The sequence below is a fragment of the Rhinoraja longicauda genome, chromosome 1 (genome assembly GCF_053455715.1).
Source record: "Rhinoraja longicauda isolate Sanriku21f chromosome 1, sRhiLon1.1, whole genome shotgun sequence".
Lineage (NCBI taxonomy): Eukaryota > Metazoa > Chordata > Chondrichthyes > Rajiformes > Arhynchobatidae > Rhinoraja > Rhinoraja longicauda.
Genome location: NC_135953.1, coordinates 108556668 through 108579001, shown reverse-complemented (window position 1 = coordinate 108579001; position 22334 = coordinate 108556668). Strand labels below are relative to the sequence as shown.

Genomic DNA, 22334 nt, shown 5'->3' with positions numbered 1-22334 from the left:
TGGATTCAGTGGGCTGAATGGCTTATTTTGTGCAGTAACTCCCTCTGACTCCATTTGTAGCCCTGTTAGTTTGCTCATTCTGCTGAGGATCCTCTATCTCAGCAATGAGATTCCCAGTGCGAACCGACGAAGGAATGGCTGAGTTTCCAGATGCCTCATAAAAATTTGTGAAGGTCTGGCAGCAAGAAAAATAACTTAGAAACGAACTAACTGTTGTGAACCTTTCCACAGTTTTATCTGATATCAGCTGAATTTCCTGTTAATTTTGGCTGGAAATGGTTGCCTCTGGCTTTGTCTTGCCAGTTTATGTTGGGTGGGAAAATGCTGGCCAGCTCTGAAGATGTACCTGAAAATATTGGTGGATAATAATGTGTTGTAGTTTGGTCTTAGTGCAGTTTTTCTTGAGCATAGTCGAGCACCAGTAACATGTAAATCACTTCCCGTTTTGAGACTATTCTTGGACTGTTTTGACAATTCTGCTGTGGGAAATAGGTTCCGTCTATTGACTTGATCTCAGCTCCTTATAATATTGTACATCTCAATCGTGTCCACAATCAATCTTCTCCTTGCCAATGGAAATAAATTCAGACTCTCATCATAGCTAAAATATTTCATCCGAAGTACAGTAGTATCCCGGTTTATCCCCTCCACCCCCTCTCCAGCACAAGGGCAACATTCAGTCCCTCTTGGTTGCCGTCTTACAGCATTATTTTGTGTTTACAAGGCTTGATTCTGCTTCTCTTTGTGTTTACAAAATAATAATGTAGTTTGGAGTTGGTCGCTAAACATTATTTTGTTCTCAATATTGATACTGATCGCATAAAACACGAGAGAACTAAAAGGTCTGACTGGGGAAAAGGGGAAACTGTTTCAATAATTCCTTTTATTAAAGATTGGAATATATAAATGTGCCATTGTAATATTGATTTAAAATGGAAGTCTTTGTGCTAAGGTAATGTGAAGGCGCTGTAAAATTAGAGTGGTATATCAATTTCACAAGTTGGTTTGTCCAATGAAACTGAAAATGTCATCAATAATGAAAGGACGTTTTCAAGCCTTTGTTGGAGAGACCATTTAAGCAGCAGGTGACTACCGACAAGCCAGCAAAGGTTGGTTCAGTATGAAAATAACATGCTGTTCAGAGGCAGGAGAGACCTCAGCTCAAGCCCTTCTCAGGTTCAGTTGATTGCAGTAAAAGCATCAGCAGTTTGCTGCAACTGCAAATGGAGCCCTCCGTTGATAAGGTGCAAAAGTTTAGTTATCACGTTATCTCACCTAGGGATGAAGGCACAGATGTAGTGAATGTAAACGTAACCATTGGTACCTCCTGGCAATTGCAGGACCTGGAGGAGGCAAAGAAGAACGGGACAAGCCAAGATGAATGGGAGACCAACAATCGAGCAATTGACGGCAATGACCGGAGGCTGGAGGACTTTGCACAGTCTGAGAAAACACTCAAAGAAACCATTAGCAACTTCATAAAGGCAGAGGCTGCTTTACAAGGAAGGTAATGAAAACGGCTGCATTACTGATTCTGCTTCTCTTGTTTCTGACAGCTTCAGACTGGTGCTGTTAGGAAACGAAACAGTTACAAACAGGTCTCTTGAATTTCAGTTGCTGTTCTCTGCCTTTGGCTGCAGTCAGCAGGCCGATGACAATAACCATTCTCACTTGACATTTCCAGCACAATTCCCTTATCAGGATTGTGGTGGGACTCGATGTGCAGGATTCCAGGAATCAATATAATCACATTGACAGCTATCCTCAACAAATTCTCAAAAATAATAATCTAATACCAAATCTCCCGTCTTGAATAATTATTGTTCATGGAGAATCTTAACTTTCTGAATGAACTTCAGAATATCATGAAAAATAAATTAACTCAAAGGTAAATTTCACTCAATAGAGAAGTAAATATTCTGGGACTGCTTGTTGAACAAACTAGTACAGGCACAATGGGCGGAATAATGTTCTGCATAATTTTAGATTTTGTATATTAAAGTGCCAAAGCAAAACTGTTACGATGCAGTTGCAAGAGCAGCTGTCTAACAGCTCCAGTCGATCCTGACATCTGATATCGTCTGTGTAGAGTTTGTATGTTTTCCCTTTAACAGTATGATTTTCTCTTTTTTTAGTTAATTTTTATTAGTTTTTCACAGAGATATATACAGACAACAGTACAACATGCCGCGCCGTTGTGTTTGGCTGCCTGCCACTGTATGTTTCTTTTTTTTTCCTAATCAGATGTGCAGCACTTTGGTCAACGTGGGTTGTTTTTAAATGTGCTATACAAATAAAATTGACTTGACTTGACTTGACCATCAACATAAATAAAATAAAATACGAAAAACAATTTAAAAATATATATATATATGAAAAGAATAAAAAAGATTTAAAATAAATTAGTGTAAGAAAATAACTGCAGATGCTGGTACAAATCGAAGGTATTTCACAAAATGCTGGAGTAACTCAGCAGGTCAGGCAGCATCTCAGGAGAGAAGGAATGGGTGACGTTTCGGGTCGAGATCCTTCTTCAGACTGATGTCAGGTGGGCGGGACAAAGGAAGGATATAGGTGGAGACAGGAAGATGGAGGGAGAACTGGGAAGGGGGAGGGGAAGAGAGGGACAGAGGAACTATCTAAAGTTGGAGAAGTCAATGTTCATACCGCTGGGCTGCAAGCTGCCCTAGCGAAATATGAGGTGCTGTTCCTCCAATTTCCGGTGGGCCTCACTATGGCACTGGAGGAGGCCCATGTCAGAAAGGTCAGACTGGGAGTGGGAGGGGGAGTTGAAGTGCTCAGCCACCGGGAGATCAGGTTGGTTGAGGCAGACTGAGCGAAGGTGTTGAGCGAAATGAATTAAAAAAAAAAATTAGAATCATTATGATTATTTTCTCTGGGTGATTCTATTCCTCCTTGCATCCCAAAAATATGCAGTTTAGCACGTTAATTGACCACTGTATATTGCCACAGTGTTTATAATCTGAATGGAATTGACAGGAACATAGGGACAAAAATAGGTTGGGTTAGTGTAAATGAATGTTCAATGATCACCACAGACTCAATGGGCCGAAGGGCTTGTTTCGTGCTATTTGACCTCGTGAATCCAAGTTTCAGCATTGCCTAAATTAACCAAACATTATGTACTCTTTGAAATACAAATTGGCACATATTGTGTATGTAAGAGATATACAAAACATCTCAAGAGCCAGCAGAAATTCTTGGGAACTATAACAAGATAATTGGAAAAGAAAGAAAAGGACAATAAAATTTTTTAAAACCTGCAGATAATAGAAAGCAAAAAGAAAGTAAGAAACTGCTGGTCAGGACACATTGGGCCTGAACTGCTGAGTACTTCCAGCACTTGAGGTTCCTTGTCTTTGTGAAGTTGTCAGACACAATACACTGGATGGGACAAAGATTTCCTAGTCATCAGAATAAGGTGGTTGAACAGAGCGAGAAAAATTGAATTAACTGAAAACTGGAATGGTGAGAGTTTGTGAAGATTTTAGTTGTAAATCGGAGGTCATAGTCCCCAACAGGCATCGTTGCTCAGTGTCATAAAGTTTGCTAGTACAGTCTTTGTTCTACTAGACTTAATGATGGGTGAATGGTGGAAGAATTAGAGTTGTACAGAGTGGAAACAGGCTCATTGGAGAACATAGATAGGTGACGTTTTGGATCGGGCCCTTCTTCCAAAGTCACTCTACTCCGCCTAGCAGAGCTGGTCCTCACCGTTAACAACTTCTACTTTGACTCCTCCCACTTCCTCCAAGTCCAAGGCGTAGCTATGGGCACCCACATGGGCACCAGCTATGCCTGCCTCTTGGTAGGGTACATTGAACAATCCCTGTTCCAGGCGGGCACTGGCCCTATCCCCAAACTCTTTCACCATTACATTTAACACTGAATCGGTGCTACCTCCAGCACCCATGCAGAATTCATGGACTTCATCAACATCACCAACAATTTTCATCGTGCACTCAAAATTACTTGGTCCATCTCCGACACCTCCCTCCCCTTTCTTGAACTCAGTCTCCATCACAGGAAATAGACTATTGACTGACGTCTATTGCAAACCCACTGACTCCCACAACTATCTTGACTACACTTCTTCCCTCCCTGCTTCCTGTGAAGACTATCCCCTACTCCCAATTCCTCCGTCTACACCACATCTGCGCCCAAGATGAGGAGTTCCATACGAGAACATCCGAGATGTCCTCATTCTTTAGGGAACGGGGGATCCCCTCTCCCATCATAGATAAGGCCCTCACTCGTGTCTCCTTGGTCCTAGTCCTTATCTTCCACCCCATCAGCCTTCGCATACAACACATAATCCTCCGAAATTTCCGCCACCTCCAACGGGATCCCTTCGCAGAGACAGTTCCCTCCGCAACTCCCTGTTTAACTCATCCCTCCCCACCCTTCCCACCTAGTCCCCAGGTACCTTCCCCTGCAACCACAGAAGATGCAACACCTGTTGCTATACCTCCTCTCTCGACTCTGTCCAGGGATCCCGACAGTCCTTTCAGGTTAGGCAGCGGTTCACTTGCACCTCCTCCAACCTCATCTACTCCATCCGTTGTTCAAGATGTGGACTCTTATACAACGGTGAGACCAAACGCAGACTGGCGATCGTTTCACGGAACACCTTCGCTCAGCCCGCCTGAACCAACCTGATCTTCCTTCCCATTCCCACACAGACCTTTCTGTCCTTAGTCTCCTCCATTGTCAGAGTGAGGCTAAATGCGAATTGGAGAACAGCATCTCATATTTCGCTTGGGCAGGTTACAGTCCAGTGGTATGAATATTGATTTCTCTCACTTCAGGTAGCCCCGGCATTCCCTCTCTCTCTATGCTTTCCTCACCCAATTCGCACTAGCTTCACATTTTCACCCTACAAACAGCTTACAATGACCTGTTTCCTTTATCATCGTAACCATGATAAATCATCGTATCATCGATTGCATCTTTCATTCATTGTTCTTTATCTCTCCACATCACCATCTATATCTCTCGTTTCCCTTATCCGTAACCATTCTGAAGAAGGGTCTCAACCCGAAACATCACCCATTCCTTCCCTCCAGAGATGCTGCCTGTACCACTGAGTTACTCCAGCTTTTTGTGTCTATCTTCAGTTTAAAGTAGCATCTGCAGTTTCCTTCTTACACATATGCCATATGTAGTCTGGTTTGACCTCTTTGTGATTCTACGGTCTCCAGTGCTTTTGATTCTTAAATGCGCTCTGAAATGGCCTTGCAAAGCAATCAGTTTGAAGGCAATTAGGAAAGATTATGAATGCTGTCCCCTGCCAAAGAAGTACCACCTCATGAACTCATAAAATATGTTAGTATCAGGGCATGTTTGTCAGGCCAGAATAATTGAAATTGGTTCAATTGTCCAGTAGCTGAGAGTGGTTACAATGGGAGCCACCATACTGTATACAATGATAAATATCTAGCATAGCATTGGATTTTGTTTTGACTCAATGGTGTTTGGTACTACTATTTCACTATTTAGAATTCGAGATCTGGAGCAGTCGAAGCAAAAGCTTCTGGACAAACTCAATGAGTTGACTTCTAAATCTCAACTATCGACAACCAATGATTCACAACTCACAGGAAGGCTCCGGTATCTGCAGATTTCAGAAAGAAGCCTCAGAAACGAGGTAAGGCTGGTAGTACATCCTGACTTTCAGTATTACTACTGCTTTGATGTTTCTGCATTGCAGTAGCTACAGTACCTCCAATCTGTGAACCATGTGAGAATTCTTCAATGCCAGCAGTAGAGGGGGATAACTTGCACAGAATCATGCTCCATCTTCTAAACTTTGTAACTCTATTTGGTCAACCCATCATTGCCACCACCAATCTCTGAAGGGAGAGGAAAATGTCTTTAATTAAAAGAGGAAAAAAAATGTTTCCATGTGATTGTAATCAGTAAAAGTCTATATCATTAATTAATGAGATAAGTATTATTGTCACCCTTAATTTCCTTTGGACTGAGTGGTTAAAAGACAAGTCCATGGAGTCCTAAACAGGCCAGACCAGGAAAGATTCTCCAAGGGGTGTCAAAAAAAATCTGATGTTATCTGTTAATATAATGTGTCATCATTACTGAATTTAAAAAATTAAATTCTAGATTTGCTTAACTAATTGAGTTTGTGCAAGCATGATGATATTATGACCTTGTATTTCGGGATAATTGTTCTAATGCCTGGATTACATGTTCAATAGCTTGTCCAGCAATTTCAATCTAGTTTCAGTCTAACGAGCATGAATTGGCAAGTGCTGGAGGAACTCAGCAGTCCAGGCACCACCTGTGGAGGGAAACGGTTAAATGACATTTTGGGTCGTGATCCTTTTTCAGTCTGACCTGCTGAATTTCCCCAGCACTTTGTTTTTGCTTTGCTTAAGATTCCAGTCTATTGTTTCTCCATGTTCCCTGCAGTAGGTCCTGTAACCAGGTAGTTGAAATGGAACAATGAGCACATACATTCTTTTTAACCTCAGTACTTTTAATGGCTTTAATAAATCAGAAGTTGTGTTTTCATAATAATCGTGGCAAGCGGTGTGATTCATCTTTCCCAATCATTTTTTTCAACAAAACCTCACTTGCTCACACTCAGTAAAATATGTGCCCCTCCCCACTGCCCAGCTGACATTGAGGTCTGTTAATATCATGGGTTGTTCCTTCAGAAGCAAAGTTCAATAATAATAGGATAAAACTGCTTACGACGGAAATACACCCTTCAGCCCACAATGTTTGTGCCAAACCTGATACCATGTTAAACTAATCTCCTCTGCCTGCATGTGATCCATTTCCTTCTTTTTCCTGCACATCCATGTACCTGCCTAAAGCCTCTTCACGTCACTTTTGAATTTGTGTAGATTTATTTGTTTGGTTAATTATTGTCATATGTACCGAGGTACATTGAAAAACTTTTTGCTGCATGCTATCCAGTCAGTGGAAAGACTCTCCATGATATCTGTCGCCACCATTACCTCGAGCAGCATGTCCCAGGCACCCATCACTCTTTGTGTAAAAATACATTTGTCCTGCACATCTCTTTTAACCTTGCCCCTTTAAAGATAAAGCTATGCCCTCTAGTCTTTGACCCTGGGGGAAAATGTTCTGACCATCTGCCTTGTCTATGCCTCTCCTCATTTTATATAGGTCTATCAGATCTATTTTCACCCTCTAACATTTCAGAGAAAACAATTCAAGTTTATCCAGCCTCTAATGCCCACTAATCCAGGCAGCATCGTCTTTATCTCTTTTGCATCCTCTTCAAAGCCTCCGCATCTTTCCTGTAATGGGGTGAGCAGATCTACAGACAATACTCAAAGTGGTGGAGTAACTCAGGTTAAACAAACAAAAAGTTAAAAAGGTGAGACAAATTTAAAAGGCATAGAAAGTCATAAAGTTGAGCATATGAATCTTTGTTTTAGCAGTTTATTAATTGAAGCATCATCGGCCTGGTTGAAGTTTCATATTGGGACTTTTAATTGCAGTGTTTCACTTAAAGGGAGGATAACTAAACCAGGACTACTGCCTCCCAGCTGCATTGAAGCAGATTTGATCTTGACCTGGGTGCTGTCTATGCAGAATTTGCAAGTTTTTTTACTGTGGCTTTGGAAGTTTAAATAAATGCTCTGGTTTCCTTGCACATCCCAAATACATTCTCATAGGTTAAATGGCCACTGCAAATTAATGTATGTAAGTGGCAAATGAATCAAAGGGTAAATGGTGGAGCTTGTGGTGGTTGCAGGGCTACTGAAAAAATGGAAAGGGGGAATAGGACTGATAAGATTGTTTTGCTGGAACAAATCATTTCCTCCTATGTTGTAATAAGTAAGTTAGACTCACTTAGTGAACCAAGCTGAGTCAAGGAACAGTTGTATCAGTTCATGAAGGTATTGAAAGAATGGTCATCACTTGGTTCTTGGGCAGGCAAAGTACCTTGATAGCATGAAAAGTATCATTGCCATATGTATACGTGTATAAAAACGAGTAGAGAAGTTGGGAGGTCATGTTGCAGTTATATAAGACATTGGTGAGGCCACATCTAGAGTATTGTGTCCAGTTCTGGGCACCACATTATATGAAAGATATTGTCAAGCTGGAAAGAAAGCAGAGAAGATAAAGGAGATGTTGCCAAGACTTGAGGGCCTGTGCTATAGGGAGAGGTTGAGCAGGCTAGGATTTTATTCCTTGGAATGCAGATGATGAGGGGAGATCTTATGGAGGTATATGAATTCATGAGCGGAATAGATCGGGTAAGCACACAGAGTCTCTTGTCCACAGTCAGGAAATCGAGAACCAGAGGCCATAGGTTTTAGGTGAGGGGGGAAAGGGTAACCTTTTCACACGAAGGGTGGTGGGTTTATGGAACGAACTGCTGGAGGGGGGTAGTTCATAGTTGAGGCAGGTACTATCGCAACGTTTAAGAAACATTTAGACAAGTACATGGATGGGACAGATTTAGAGGGATATGGGCCAATGCAAACAGATGGATCTCGTGTAGATGGGACATGATGGTCGAGGTGGGCAAGTTGAGGTGAGGGGACTGTTTCTACGCTGTATGACTGGTATTTATCGCAGATGTTTGGTGCTGAGTTCTACGATCAATAATCATAATGCACTTCTTTTTTAAAGCTTACAGAGAAAGAGAGGGCTGAAGAGATTCTAAAGGGTAAAGTGTGGCGTTTGCAGAACCAGTTGAGGATGAAGGAGGATGAGATGAACAAGCAGTCCGACTACTTTGAGCACTACAAACAAAGGCAGCAGCAGCTAATGGTGAAGCTGAGAGAACGTGAACAGTCCTTGCAGAACCAGCACTTCAAACAGGAGATGGAGAAAATTGATCTGAAGGCCATCAGTATTGTCCTGAAATCTGAGCTACAACAAATTACAGCAAAGTTTACAAAACTGGAGAAAGCACACTCCAGGTGGAGTAAGGATCTCTCAGAGCACGATCCAGATCTCAACAAGATGGAAAGTTGCCTTTTGGGTGGTGCGGACCAAATTAAAGAGCAAATCCTCATCCTCCAGGTTGACCTGAGGAACCTTTTGGAAAAAGAAGCGGCAAATAACCAGGAAAAGGACCAGTTCCTCGAAAGACTTCAACGTGCTGAAGATAATGAGAGCTTCCTCACACACAAACTGGAAGATTTCCGCTCGCGGATCCATGAACTGAAGTTATCGGAGAGCAGCCTGCAGGAGCAGATGGAGGATTTGGAGGAAGAGAATGCGAAGCTCAGAAAAGAATTGAATGATTTACAGGAACAAGAAAACAACCTGAATGTGCTGGAAGGTGAAGATAAACTGGAGAATATCGTGCAGGACAAAAGTGGAATGAACACAAACTCATCAGTAAGTACCAATGCTGCAAAATGTGAAATACCTCCAAGTGAGGATTTTTTTGGTGTTATTTGTAATGTTTCAAATTGACCTGTTACTTTAAAGGGAAGCCTTGACTCCAAAAAGTTAAATTCACAATTTTGTATGTTTCTCTCTGTCTTTCATCTTTGTAAAATGATTATTATCTGCTGTAGTACTCATAGAAACATAGAAACATAGAAAATAGGTGCAGGAGTAGGCCATTCGGCCCTTCGAGCCTGCACCGCCATTCAATATGATCATGGCTGACCATCCAGCTCAGTAGCCTGTACCTGCCTTCTCTCCATACCCCCTGATCCTTTTAGCAAAAAGGGCCACATCTAACTCCCTCTTAAATATAGCCAATGAACTGGCCTCAACTACCTTCTGTGGCAGAGAATTCCACAGACTCACCACTCTCTGTGTGAAGAAATGTTTTCTCATCTCCTGTTGTTTGATAGCATCCCAGAACTTGTTCATTCGTCAACTTGGTTCAAACTGTTTGCTTGGGTGATCGCACACAACAGGGAACCTAGAACCGTACAGCACAAGAACAGGTCCTTTGGCCCACAATGTCTGTGCTGAACATAATGTCAAGGCCATCACCTAAATCACGATCCATGTTTTTGAGAAATGCCTGACCCGCTGAGCTACTCTAACACTTTGTCCTTTTGTGTATTAACCAGCATCTGCAGTTCTTTGTTCCTACAGATCTTCTATTCCCTGCATATCTATATGCCTATCCAAAAGTCTTTTAAATGCCACTCGCGTATATGCTTCATCCCCAGAAACGCATTCCAGGCACTCACCTCCCTCTATAAAAACCTTGCCCTGCACATCTCCTTTAAATGTTGCCCCTCTCATCTTAAAGCTATGCCCTCTAGTATCTCTAGTGCCCAGTCTAGAATAATTTTGTTTTGTTCAAATGGCATTAAGTAAATACAATTTTGAAATAACCGGGATAAATTCTTATTTTTAATTGTTCTAAATCACATGGAAATGTTTATTTAGTTGTAAAACGTAACCTGGATTAGTTAGATCCCACTGTATGAAAAATAAGTCTATCAGCTTGAAACAGTCTAATTAGATGCTTCCAATGTGGAGTGTATATGGTTCCATTTTTTCAAGCTTACTTTTAATCCTACTCTTTCATATTCCCACAACTCAATGAATTGCCCCCTCTAATTCTCCCCAACACACCACTCCCAATGGCAGATTACACCTCACCTCGACGCATGAGGGCGATTTACAAATTTACAGTGGCCAATTAACCTGTCAACCTGCATGTGTTTGGCGTGTGGGAGAAAACCTGATTACAGGAAGATGGTGCAAATACCACACAGACAGTGCCTGAGCTCAGGATTGAATCTAGATCATTAGAGCTGTGAATTGTAATTGTAATTAATTTATTAGTCAAGTATGTAAGAACATACAAGGAATTTGATTTGCCATACAGTCATAATCAAAAAAGCAACAACTCACACAACTACATAAAAATTAACATAAACATCCACCACAGCGCACTGTGATGGAAGGCAATAATGTATTATCCTCTTCCCTCCATCCTGGGCACCATCGTGACTAGCTGCACTGTTATGTCGCCCCTGAGTAGATTTGAGCTTCTTGGCAACAGGAGCTGGAGACCAAGACGTCTTAAATGCAACATGGTTTCTTTTTACCGCCAGGGTTGTTGGAATGTGACAGAAATTCTCAGAAGGAGGGGACAGCAAAATAATTTACTGGAAGGATAGACAAATTTTGAAAATAATTAATATCAAAATATGAGGCTGGAACTTGAAGGGAATTTTTAACGAGGTATTGTAGCAACATGCATTGACAAATGAATGACAGGCCATTGAAAGCTTCATGAAGCTACCACTGCTGCTGTTTTACCATGATGATTCCCCTGTAGTAATTTTCCTGCACCCACTTATGCTGCAGATCAATGAGGTAAGATGGGTCGCACAAAAAGCAAGTCTTGGAGCAGTGGTGAGTTATAAGATGGGAGAGGTTAAAGACTGACCCGTTGACATGCAAATCCAATGCCCATGACTGGAAAAGGAGCATTCAAGACAGAACCAAGTACCTTGACCACACATGGTGGGAACATGCAAAAGTCCTATGTGAGCAGTAAAGGAGTACTGAACACCCGTAGCAATCTCCCACCCATCTGTCAAACACTGCCTGCCCCACCTATGGCAAGTCCTGCCGATTCAACAGAGAGCTCTTCAGCCACCACAGAGCTCACAGATCTGGAGCTGGAAGCAAGTCATTCTCAATCAGTCAGATGACCCGAAATGTCATCTGTCCATTTTCCTCCACAGTTGCTGCCTGACCTGTTGATGTTTCTCCAGCTCTTTGTTTTTTGCTCAAGATTCCACCATCTGCAGTCTCTCCTTTTTCCATTTTGAGGGACTGTCTTTGTAAGGAAGCTGAATTGCGAGGTTTACAATACACATGCAAATCTCTGCCTCTGTCTCAATCATTCTGCCTGTCTGCAAAAGGCCGAGTTTTCATATTGCCATTTTATTTTTAAATTCTAGCAGAACTCTGAACTCCAGTTCAGTTCAGATGTAATACCAGAGGAGGCCTTTATACTGGAGGTGAGAACTAGTCTGTCTTTTTTCACTCTAGAAATTCTTCTGACAGTGTAATTTTCAGTCACTTGAAAATGAGGTTGAGGATGAGGTAAAGGAATCTGCAGTTTTGCTGTAAGCCTGCTTTGCACCACTGTGTCTAACACAGAGCTCAGCATTGCAAGTTTAGCTACGTAAAGTTAATAATGTAAATGGAATTATTTATCCAGCCTTTTAACAAATTTATTAATTGGATGAGCCAGACATGGAGTCCAGACTAAAGTGAACATGCTGGTTAAATGTGAAGAGCAACACCTTTACTGCAATGGATCTGAGTAACAACAGAACAGCTCTATTTAAAGCAGTCCTCTCTGCTACCCTGTTGCCAATGTCACATGGGAAACAAAAAAAAACAGTTGAACTTTTAGGCTGTCTGGATTCTACGCCTATCCTGATGATAAGTATAAAACATGAATATATATCCCTTTGCTGAAACCAATGCTCATTGTCACGTTGCCATTTGTTTGCTCTTGATCTGCACAAGTAATTTGCCACATGTTCTCTAGCAAAAACTCTCCTTTGCATTCCCAAGCAAAAATAGGTTCCAATGATTAACAATTCTTTCTCTCCGTGACAAGTTAATTTGTGAATGTCTGCATCTCTAGCTCCAGTGGTTGGTATTGGGTACTGTAGTTCATACACATTGTATTGTGGGTATAACAGTCTTCAAAATCTGCAGTTATGGTTTCATGGGATTAAACAATCCTAGCAATTTGCAATTATAAAGCACAATTAAGACATTAAACACCCCAAGGACCTTCACAGGACTACTATCAGATAATTTGTGTCATTCAGACACAAAAGGAGATATTCGGATAGGTGATCAACATGCTTGTTGGTTTTAAGGAATGACTTAAAGAAGGAAAGAGAGGTGGAGAGATTTAGTGAGAAGAGGATTTTGGTTATTGAAGGCTTGACTGCTAATAGTGTGGAGTTTCAAACAGAGTATGTGTGAGAGGCCAGAGTTCATGGAATATGGTGTCATGGAAGATTCTCGGGCTGTAGAAAATTAGAAGAAGGAAGGCGAGGACATGGGTGGATTTGAAATTGAGGATATGAATTTAAAAAGCACATTAATGAATGTTGGAATGTATGTTTTCAAGCCTACCATGTTATTTTATTTATACATTAGACTTTAAATTTTAGAGATACAAACGGAAACAGGCCTTTTGGCCCAACGAGTTCCTGACAACCAGCTATCACCCCATTGACTAGCAAAATCCTGCACAATTTAGGGACAATTTACAGGTCAATTAACCTGCAAACGTGTACACTCTTGGAGAGTGAGAGGAAACTGGAGCATCCGGGGGAAAACCCATGTGGTCACAGGCAGAACGTACAAGCTCTGTACAGACAGCACCCGTAGTTAGGATCAACCTGGGTCTCTGGTGCAGTAAGGCAGCAACTCTACCGCTGCGTCATTGTGCCGCTCAAATTGGCAGATTTGCATATTCCATGGTGCTTTACAGTATACTATCCAACATCCTTTAATGTTTAGTTAGTTTTGGAATGATTTGTTTATGCATTCATCTGCTAAGCTCCAGTCCTGTACAGTTCCTGTACAAATCCCGACCTGCTGAGTTGTTCCAGATTTTTCTGTTTTTAATACAAACCCACATTTTGTTTTTTTTATCTTCGTAGCATCTTCTCCTGTTGATGTTGATTTAATAATGATAGCAATTATACGTTTGGGACACAAAGTGCTGGAGTAACTCAGCAAGTCAAGCGGTATCTTTGGAGGACACGGATAGGTGGCATTTCGGGTCGAGACTCTTCGTCAGACTGGCGTATGTTTGGGGAATGCGCTCTCAATATAGAAAAAAATCCTTTTGTACCCTGTTAGAATGATTAATCACATGAAGGAGTATCACCAGTGCAGTACTCTGCTCCTTCAACCAGGTGTGGTCTGGTCTGAGCTGAAGAGCCTTTTCCTTGTTGGGGGCTGCTTTCACATTAAGTAATAAATTATTTGAGTTTAATTGGATTTAATGTGGTCCGCAAGTTGATCTATCCAGTTCTACAATATAAGGGAGACATGGGAAGGATTGTGGTTTGGATCAACTAAATACTGTAATTATATGTAGAATACAAGGCAGGAAGAAGTTTAAACTGCCATAGTGAAGAATGGCTTTAATATCTCCTATTCACCAGTATGAAAGAAATAAAATATATTTATGTAGGGCTTGTCAATCTTATTTATCAAGGGCACATGAAATGAAAGCACTGCTAAGTTGGAAATGTGGCATCTTATCCTACAACTGATAATCTGATATTAATAATCTGTTTAAATGCTGTTTACCGAGGGATTACTATTGACCACAGCACAATTTTTAAGGCATCAGATAATCCAGGCAGTCTAATGACCTCAAGTTGATCATCCTGCATGATGTTAACAGTGAGATAAGTGATAAATTGGGCTACCGAGGAAAATCCTTTGCTTGTCATTGATTAAAGACTTTCTGCCTTCCCTCGATAATGTGAGGGTTAAGGTGTAGTCCTTCATATTTAACCTGCATCCTTGATTTCTTCCAATTCTGAATCATCCTCTTTATCAACTGAAGACCTAGAGTGTCTTTTTTTAGAGATTGAATGTAAAACCTTTGCACTCTTGTGTAATGGAACTGGTATCTATAATGCTTCCACACAGAACTCTGATATATAATAGTGATTTTTGACCACAGAGTGATGGGTAAGATTTCCTATAAAAGCAACATCCACTCTGTCCGCCATTGCTGTGCCAGGAACCTGGTGCGGTCCCCAGCCCTTCCCATTATTATGTTACATGCTGGGAACCTGATAAACTGCTGTACTCTCCTGGCATTCCCACAGTAACGATTTTCCCATGCACCGTGTGCAGTGGCTGCTGCTGGTAAACTGGGTTAAGAAGCAAGGCAATTTAATTTTGAGATGTGGGCCTCAATGGTGTATTCAAGCCAGTATGGTGAATGCTAGCCATTTCCAGATATTGTTATAGTCATAGTGTGATACAGTGTGGAAACAGGCCCTTCAGCCCAACATGCCCACAATGGCCAACATGTCCCAGCTACACTAGTCCCACCTGCTCGTGTTTGGTCCATATCCCTCCAAACCTGTCCGATCCATGTACCTATCTGGCTGTTTCTTAAATGTTGGGATAGTCCCTGTCTCAACTACAATAGACAATAGACAATAGGTGCAGGAGGAGGCCATTCGGCCCTTCGAGCCAGCACCGCCATTCAATGTGATCATGGCTGATCATTCTCAATCAGTACCCCGTTCCTGCCTTCTCCCCATACCCCCTGACTCCACTATCCTTAAGAGCTCTATCCAGCTCGCTCTTGAATGCATTCAGAAAATTGGCCTCCACTGCCTTCTGAGGCAGAGAATTCCACAGATTCACAACTCTCTGACTGAAAAAGTTTTTCCTCATCTCAGTTCTACCTCCTCTGTCAGCTTGTGCCAAACACCCACCACCTGTTTGTGAAAAAGCTACCGCTCAGATTCCTATTAAATCTTTTCCCCTTCACCTTGAACCTATGTCCTCAGATATTCCAATGACTGCTCCATATACAAACAGACCATTCGATCATGTTGGAAATTCCTCACAGAGAATCATGGAGTCATACAGCACAGAAGAATGTCCTTTGCCCCATTGAGTGTGTGCCAACCATCAACCAACCATTTCCAATAATCCTGCATTAATCCCGATCTTGTTCTCCCCACATTCACATCAACTGTCCCAGTCTCTCCCAATCACATGCACACTTGGGGCAATTTACACTGGGCAATTAAACTTCCAACCTGCACATCTTACGCTGTAGTAGGAAACCAGAGCACCCTGAGGAAACCCATACAGTCACAGAGAGAACGTGCAAACTCCACACTGACAGCACCCGAAGTCTGGATCGGATTGGGTCGTTGTTGCCGTGAGGTTGTAGCTCTAATAGTGGTAACTTTATTGCTGAAACCAATACTGCTGAAACCCCTTCTTTTTCATTTTACTGTCCATCACTCCCCAGCCCAGAAACTACTCCTGCACAATAGGCTCAATGGTGATTGCTGGCCATTGAACTTGCTGCAGAGCAGCAGAACAAAGAGAGTGTAAACAGCTTCCCTCACATCCCAACAAGATGTGATATGAGAGACATTTGTGCCCGTGTTGTCTGGCAACCTGTGGAGTAGGTGCTGCCAGTTCCGAGCTGTGGCCTATTCACCGTCCCTTTCATGGTGTTAGCCATGAACCAGTTACTTGTGCACACAACAGTAAACCTGACTTGGCTTTGACTTGTGATAGACACAAAGTGCTGGAGTAACTCAGCGGGTCAAGCAGCTTCTCTAGAGAAAAGGTATGGGTGACGTGTCAGGTCAGGACCCTTCTTCAGACTCAGTCTCTCTCCGACTCTCTGTCTGAAGAAGGGTCCCGACACGAAACGTCACCTATCTTTTTGCTCCAGTCTGAAGAAGGGTCCCGACATGAAACGTCACCCATCTGTTTTCTCCAGAGTTGCTGCCTGACCCCTAAGTTACTCCAGCACTTTGTGTCTTTCTTTGGTATAGACAAGCTTCTGCAGTTCTTTTTTTTACATCTTGCCTTTGGCTTGTCTAGAATCTTCCAAGATACTGTATTCCTCAAACTCTTACACTTACTCTGCTTAAAACTCTCCAATATGAACAGTCAACGCTTCAGCAATGAAATCCTTTCCTCAGTAAATCACTCTGCCTCTCTTTCCTCCTTTAAGACATTCCTTAAAACCAACTGTACTTATGCATTTGAAAATAAATGTGACTTGAATGACTACAGCAAGTAAGGGATATAGCAGACTCTCATTGTTTGTGCTCGTCCAAACTTGTCACCAGTTAGGCACAGAATTCATCAGGCTGTGTAGGAAAGAACTGGTTTAAATCAAAGGTAGACACAAAATGCTGGATTAACAGCGGGCCAGGCAGACCCTTCTTCAGACTGATGTCAGGGGAGTGGGCGGGACAAAGATAGGATTAGTCCAGAGACAGTAAGATTGGTGGGAGAACTGGGAAGGGGAGGGGATGGAGAGAGAGGGAAAGCAAGGGCTATTTGAAGTTAGAGAAGTCAATGTTCATACCGCTGTGGTGTAAGCAACCCAAGCGAAATATGAGGTGCTGTTCCTCCAATTTGCGCTGGGCCTCACTCTGACAATGGAGGAGGCCCGGGGCAGAAAGGTCAGATTGGGAATGGGAGAGGGAGTTAAAGTGCTGAGCAACCGGGAGATCAGGTAGGTTAAGGCGGACTGAGTGGAGGTGTTTAGTGAAACGATCGCCGAGCCTGCGCTTGGTCTTGCCGATGTACAGGAGTTGACACCTGGAACAGCGGAGACAGTAGATGAGGTTGGAGGAGGTGCAAGTGAACCTCTGCCTCACCTGGAAAGACTGTTGGGGTCCTTGGATGGAGTCGAGGGGGGAGGTAAAGGGACAGGTGTTGCAGGGGAAAGTACCTAGGGAGGGTGTGGTTTGGGTGGGAAGGGACGAGTTGACCAGGGAGTTGCGGAAGGAACAGTCTCTGCGGAAAGCAGAAAGGGGTGGAGGTGGGACGATGTGGCCAGTAGTGGGATCCCGTTGGATCATTAGGCTGTTGTTAAACCTGAGAGATGAGCGACATTGAGTGGTTGTTGCGGATTTCAGTAACAAGCTTTCATGTCCTGCTGATTTAAGTCAGTAACACCAGTATAATTATATATACATAATTTTATACATGTATAAAATTAGCTTTGTAAGTGTAAAGCATTTTCTCGCAGGGAGCTGTGTGAGAAAGCACAGCCGTCTCTGTTTTAGTAACAATTATTGAAATAATTATTTTTTCTCCACTTCAGGCATCTTCAAAGTATAAACACCTGAGCAGCCTTTGCAACGCAGTGTTTCAACAAATGGTAAACATTCAAACACTTGCTTAGCATGAGTTTAATAACATGCAGCTTAAAATCTTTGGGGAGAAAGAATCTCAACTGTTCCTCGGATATATCAGCTCCCACACATGGAGCAGTGCTAGATGCAAGTGGCAGACCCTTGGGAAGATTGTATCCAATGAGTTTTCACGGTATCTACTAAAAGCAACTTAGTGTCACACTATTAATAAACAGAGCAATTTAATTCACATTGTATCTTTCTCTCTCATGTAATTAAAATAATTACAATCAGAGACTGTTTTTGCATTCAGCACAGACATTTTTTCATATTTTCATATTTCAGATACAGCGCGGAAACAGGCCTTTTCGGCCCACCAAGTCCGCACCGCCCAGTGATCCCCGCACACTAACACTATCCTACACACACTAGGGACAATTTTTACATATACCCAGTCAATTAACCTACATACCTGTACGTCTTTGGAGGCCAAAGGGCCTGTACCTGTTCTGTACTGTTCTATGTTCGAACATTGTGTGGCATTCTGAAAAACAGAGTTATATTAAATGAGTTTTGCTGAGTTATCAGTATTTACCACTAATATAATGCCTTGTAAATGTCTCCTCCAGAATATATCTAACTAAAAACTTTGAATAGATTAGACCCAAAACAATTAAAACTTTGGGCAACAGGGTGGCACAGCCATAGAGTTGCTGCCTGACAGCGCCAGAGTCCCAGGTTAGATCCTGACCAAGGGTGCTGTGTGTATGGAGTTTGTACGTTCTCCCTGGGTGCTCCAGTTTCCTTTAACGCTTCAAAGAGGTACAGGTTTTTAGGTTTATTGGCTTCAGTAAAATTTGTAAATTTTCCCTGGTAATAATAATAAAAATATATTCCTTTATTCGTCCCACACCGGGGAAATTTACAGTGTTACAGCAGCAAAGTGGATAGCAAGAGATCATTCATTATAAATAAAAGTAAAGACAAGGATAAATTGTCATCAGTTTTCTGTGTATTCTTAACTGTTAGCGTTGACTCATCTGCTGGGAGCAGTGCTGGTTGTGCCGTCTCACAGCAGCGGGAAGGAAGGACCTCCTATATCTCTCCTTCAAGCACTTGGGGTGAAGGAGTCTGTCACTGAAGGAGCTACTCAATGCAGTTACAGTGTCCTGCATGGGGTGGGAGTCGTTGTCCAGCAGCGATATTAACTTTGCCATCATCCTCCTCTCTCCCACCACCTGCACTGAGTCGAGGGGGCAACCCAGGACAGAGCTGGCCTTCCTGACCAGCTTGTCGAGTCTCTTCCCTTCCACCGCTGAGATGCTGCTGCTCCATAGAAAATGGCTGATGCAACCACCGTGTTGTAGAAGGTCCTTAGGAGTGCCCCCTGCACTCCAAAGGACCTGAGTCTCCTTAGCAGATAAAGTCTGCTCTGGCCCTTTCTGTATAGCGCAAGGGTGTTTTCGGTCCAGTCCAATTTATTATTGAGGTAGACACCCAGGTACTTATAAGAATCCACCCTCCCGATGTCCATTCCTTGGATGTTCACCGGTGTCGGGGGGACCTGGCTGTGCCTGCGGAAATCTACCACCATCTCCCTGGTTTTCCCCGCGTTGATCTGGAGGCGGTTCCGCTGGCACCAGTCCACAAACTCCTTGATCAGTTCTCTGTACGCCCTGTTATTGTCGCCTGTGATGCGGCCGACGATGGCAGAATCGTCAGAGAACTTCTGTAGATAGGAGTTTGGAGGATAGTGCTAGCATACAGGGACCGATCATTGGTATGGACTCTGTACCGAAGGGCCTGTTTCTGTGCTGTATCTCTGAACTAGATTAAAACATCAAAATGACTCCGGGCAAAGACCCAAATGTTGGAGTATCTCAGCAGGTCAGGCAACATGGATAGGCGACTTTTCCAGTTGGGACCCCTCCTTCTGACTGATTGCAGGGGTGGGGGAAAGAAAGTGAGAAGATTAATGACTCAATTGTGTTAGGCAAATCATTATGAGTGAAACATTCAATTGTCAGTTAATTTGACGTTCTGTTTCTTTCCACCCTTAGGAGGATGAGAGCTCACCAAGCAGATACAGAGACCTAAAAAACTCTTTGACCCACTTACGATCTCAGCTCCAGGTGAAACGACTTTGAACCCAGTCAATGCACTTTCTAGTTTTAAGAAAGCATTTGACGTGTTTAAACAATTCAGACACGTGATGTATAATCATTTTGTGTTTTAAATGCTGTTAGTGACTGAATGTCCATTTCTGCAACGTGGCAAACCTCCCCTCTGATTTGTCATGACTTTAGTTTAGTTTAGTGTAGAGGTACAGCATGGAAACAGACCCTTTGGCCCATCGAGTCCACGTCGACCATCAACCATCTGTACACTAGTTCTATGTTATCGCAGTTTTGCATCCTACACATTAGAGGTCATTTTGCAGAAGGCAATTAATCAACACACCTGCACATTATTGGATTAGACGATAGACAATAGACAATAGGTGCAGGAGTAGGCCATTCAGCCCTTCGAGCCAGCACCGCCATTCAATGTGATCATGGCTGATCATTCTCAATCAGTACCCCATTCCTGCTTTCTCCCCTTACCCCCTGACTCCGCTATCCTTAAGAGCTCTATCTAGCTCTCTCTTGAATGTATTCAGAGAATTGGCCTCCACTGCCCTCTGAGGCAGAGAATTCCACAGATTCACAACTCTGACTAAAAAAGTTTTTCCTCATCTCTGTTCTAAATGGCCCTTATTCTTAAACTGTGGAATGTGGGAGGAAATCGGAGCACCTGGTGAAAAACCCATGCGGACACAGGGAGAACATAAAATCTTCATACAGACAGCACCCGTAGACAGATCAAACTCGGGTCTCTGGCACTGTAAGGCAGCAACTCTACCGCTGCGCCACTGTGCCACTCTTTGTAAGGCTTCCCTCATTCTAGGCATGGGCGAGTTCTGTGTTCATGCCTCCTTAGCTCACTGTGCATGTTGGACCTAAGCTAAAGTGAAGTATGGAACTGAGTGTAAGAAAATCAAAGTACTGCAGATGCTGGAAATCTGAAAACAAAAGTAGTAAGTGCTGGATCGGAAATTTATCAGGTCAGACAGCATCTATTAAAGGAGAAATATTAACCAACACTTTCCATCAAAGGGTTAAATTTGCTTTCCCTTTTGTGGATAGACATACCTTGTTAACTTTCCACCTGATCCACAATTGTATTGTTGTGGGCCTGCTGGTATTTTGCAGAGAGGTATGACTAATATCAAATCACGCTGCATGAAGGAACTATGTCTGAGATGTTGTCTGTGGTCACTGCCTTGTATCCAACACCCTCAGTCATTCTTTGATAACAATGAAAGTTTAATCAGATTGACCTTAACTGATATTGGTCAAAGTGCTAGTCTACAGAGGAAGCCAAGGCAGATAATTTACATGGAATTTGAGGCTAAAGATAGTTGTGAATGTTTAATTTAGTTTAGTGATAGAGCATGAAATGGGCCCTTTGGCCCACCAAGTCCATGTTGACAATGGATAACCTGTTCACAGTATTTCTATGTTATCCCACTTTTTCATCCACTCCCCACACACTGGGAGCAGTGTACAGAGCCCAATTAACCTATGATCCCGCAAATGTTTGGAATGTGGAAGGAAACCAGAGCACCTGGAGGAAACCCACATGGTCCCAGGGAGAACGCACAGAATCCACACAGACAACATTCAAAGTCTGGATCGAACCCGGGTCTCTGGTACTGTGAGGCAACGGCTTATACCAGCTGCCTCACTGTGCTGATGCTTCAGCTTTGTCTTTTTGAGGATGGTATCTTCTATTAGTCACGCTGATGCTTAGCACACATAGAATTTAATCTCCTACACTAAATAGGCTGGCATCTTATTACCAGGTACTGCTCCCGCAATGCCTTGCTGATAGCCTTATCCATAAGCACTCATCCACCTCAGTGATTGGTGATGCTTCCAAGCATTATTTATGATCCTGTCCCCCATTTAGGATATTTCAATGCTTCAACCAAGGAACATTCACCTTGGGAAAGTACTGATTGGTCGGCTGAGAATGGGTAGGAGATGGTAAGGTCACCAGTAAGAGGTTTCCTTGCTCATATTTGTCTCAATGGTACAGAGACCTGTTCTTTGAACAGTGTGCCAAAGGGCACACTATTCAAGGACTAAGACTCCATACCATATTCTCTGCTGGAACTATGCTGTGGTGAGACAGGCTACTCCAAAAAAATAAGTGGGTTTGGCTGGAATATATGATTCTGTGTGAATGGCTAAGCCTGACTGTTGCTTGACTAATTTGTTGGCAAATCATATATCAGTGACATGCTTTTTACATGATTAACAGGTCCAGTTGTGTCTTTGAGTCCTAACCTGAGATCAAAACTCAGGGTGGGGCAGTGGTTGGCAGAGAGTCTTGGGGTTAATCCAGTGTAATTATTACTTG

General features: G+C 42.7%; 1 protein-coding gene across 6 annotated transcripts in view; it reads left to right on the top strand.

Moving 5' to 3' along the window:
• Nucleotides 1–22334, top strand: part of LOC144596125 (uncharacterized) — a 95356-nt gene that overhangs the window by 4052 nt on the left and 68970 nt on the right. For 4 of the 6 annotated variants that reach the window (XR_013547573.1, XM_078404324.1, XM_078404306.1 and 1 more), the window contains exons 2-7: nucleotides 1341–1507; nucleotides 5521–5668; nucleotides 8659–9375; nucleotides 11925–11984; nucleotides 17840–17896; nucleotides 19931–20002. Coding sequence is in view for 5 of the 6 variants with exons in the window: in XM_078404324.1 (XP_078260450.1) it covers nucleotides 1341–1507; nucleotides 5521–5668; nucleotides 8659–9375; nucleotides 11925–11984; nucleotides 17840–17896; nucleotides 19931–20002 (1221 nt within the window). In the remaining variant the exon portion in view is untranslated. The remainder of the gene's footprint in view (nucleotides 1–1340; nucleotides 1508–5520; nucleotides 5669–8658; nucleotides 9376–11924; nucleotides 11985–17839; nucleotides 17897–19930; nucleotides 20003–22334) is intronic. The other 2 variants (XM_078404313.1, XM_078404319.1) reach the window with 2 other exon arrangements.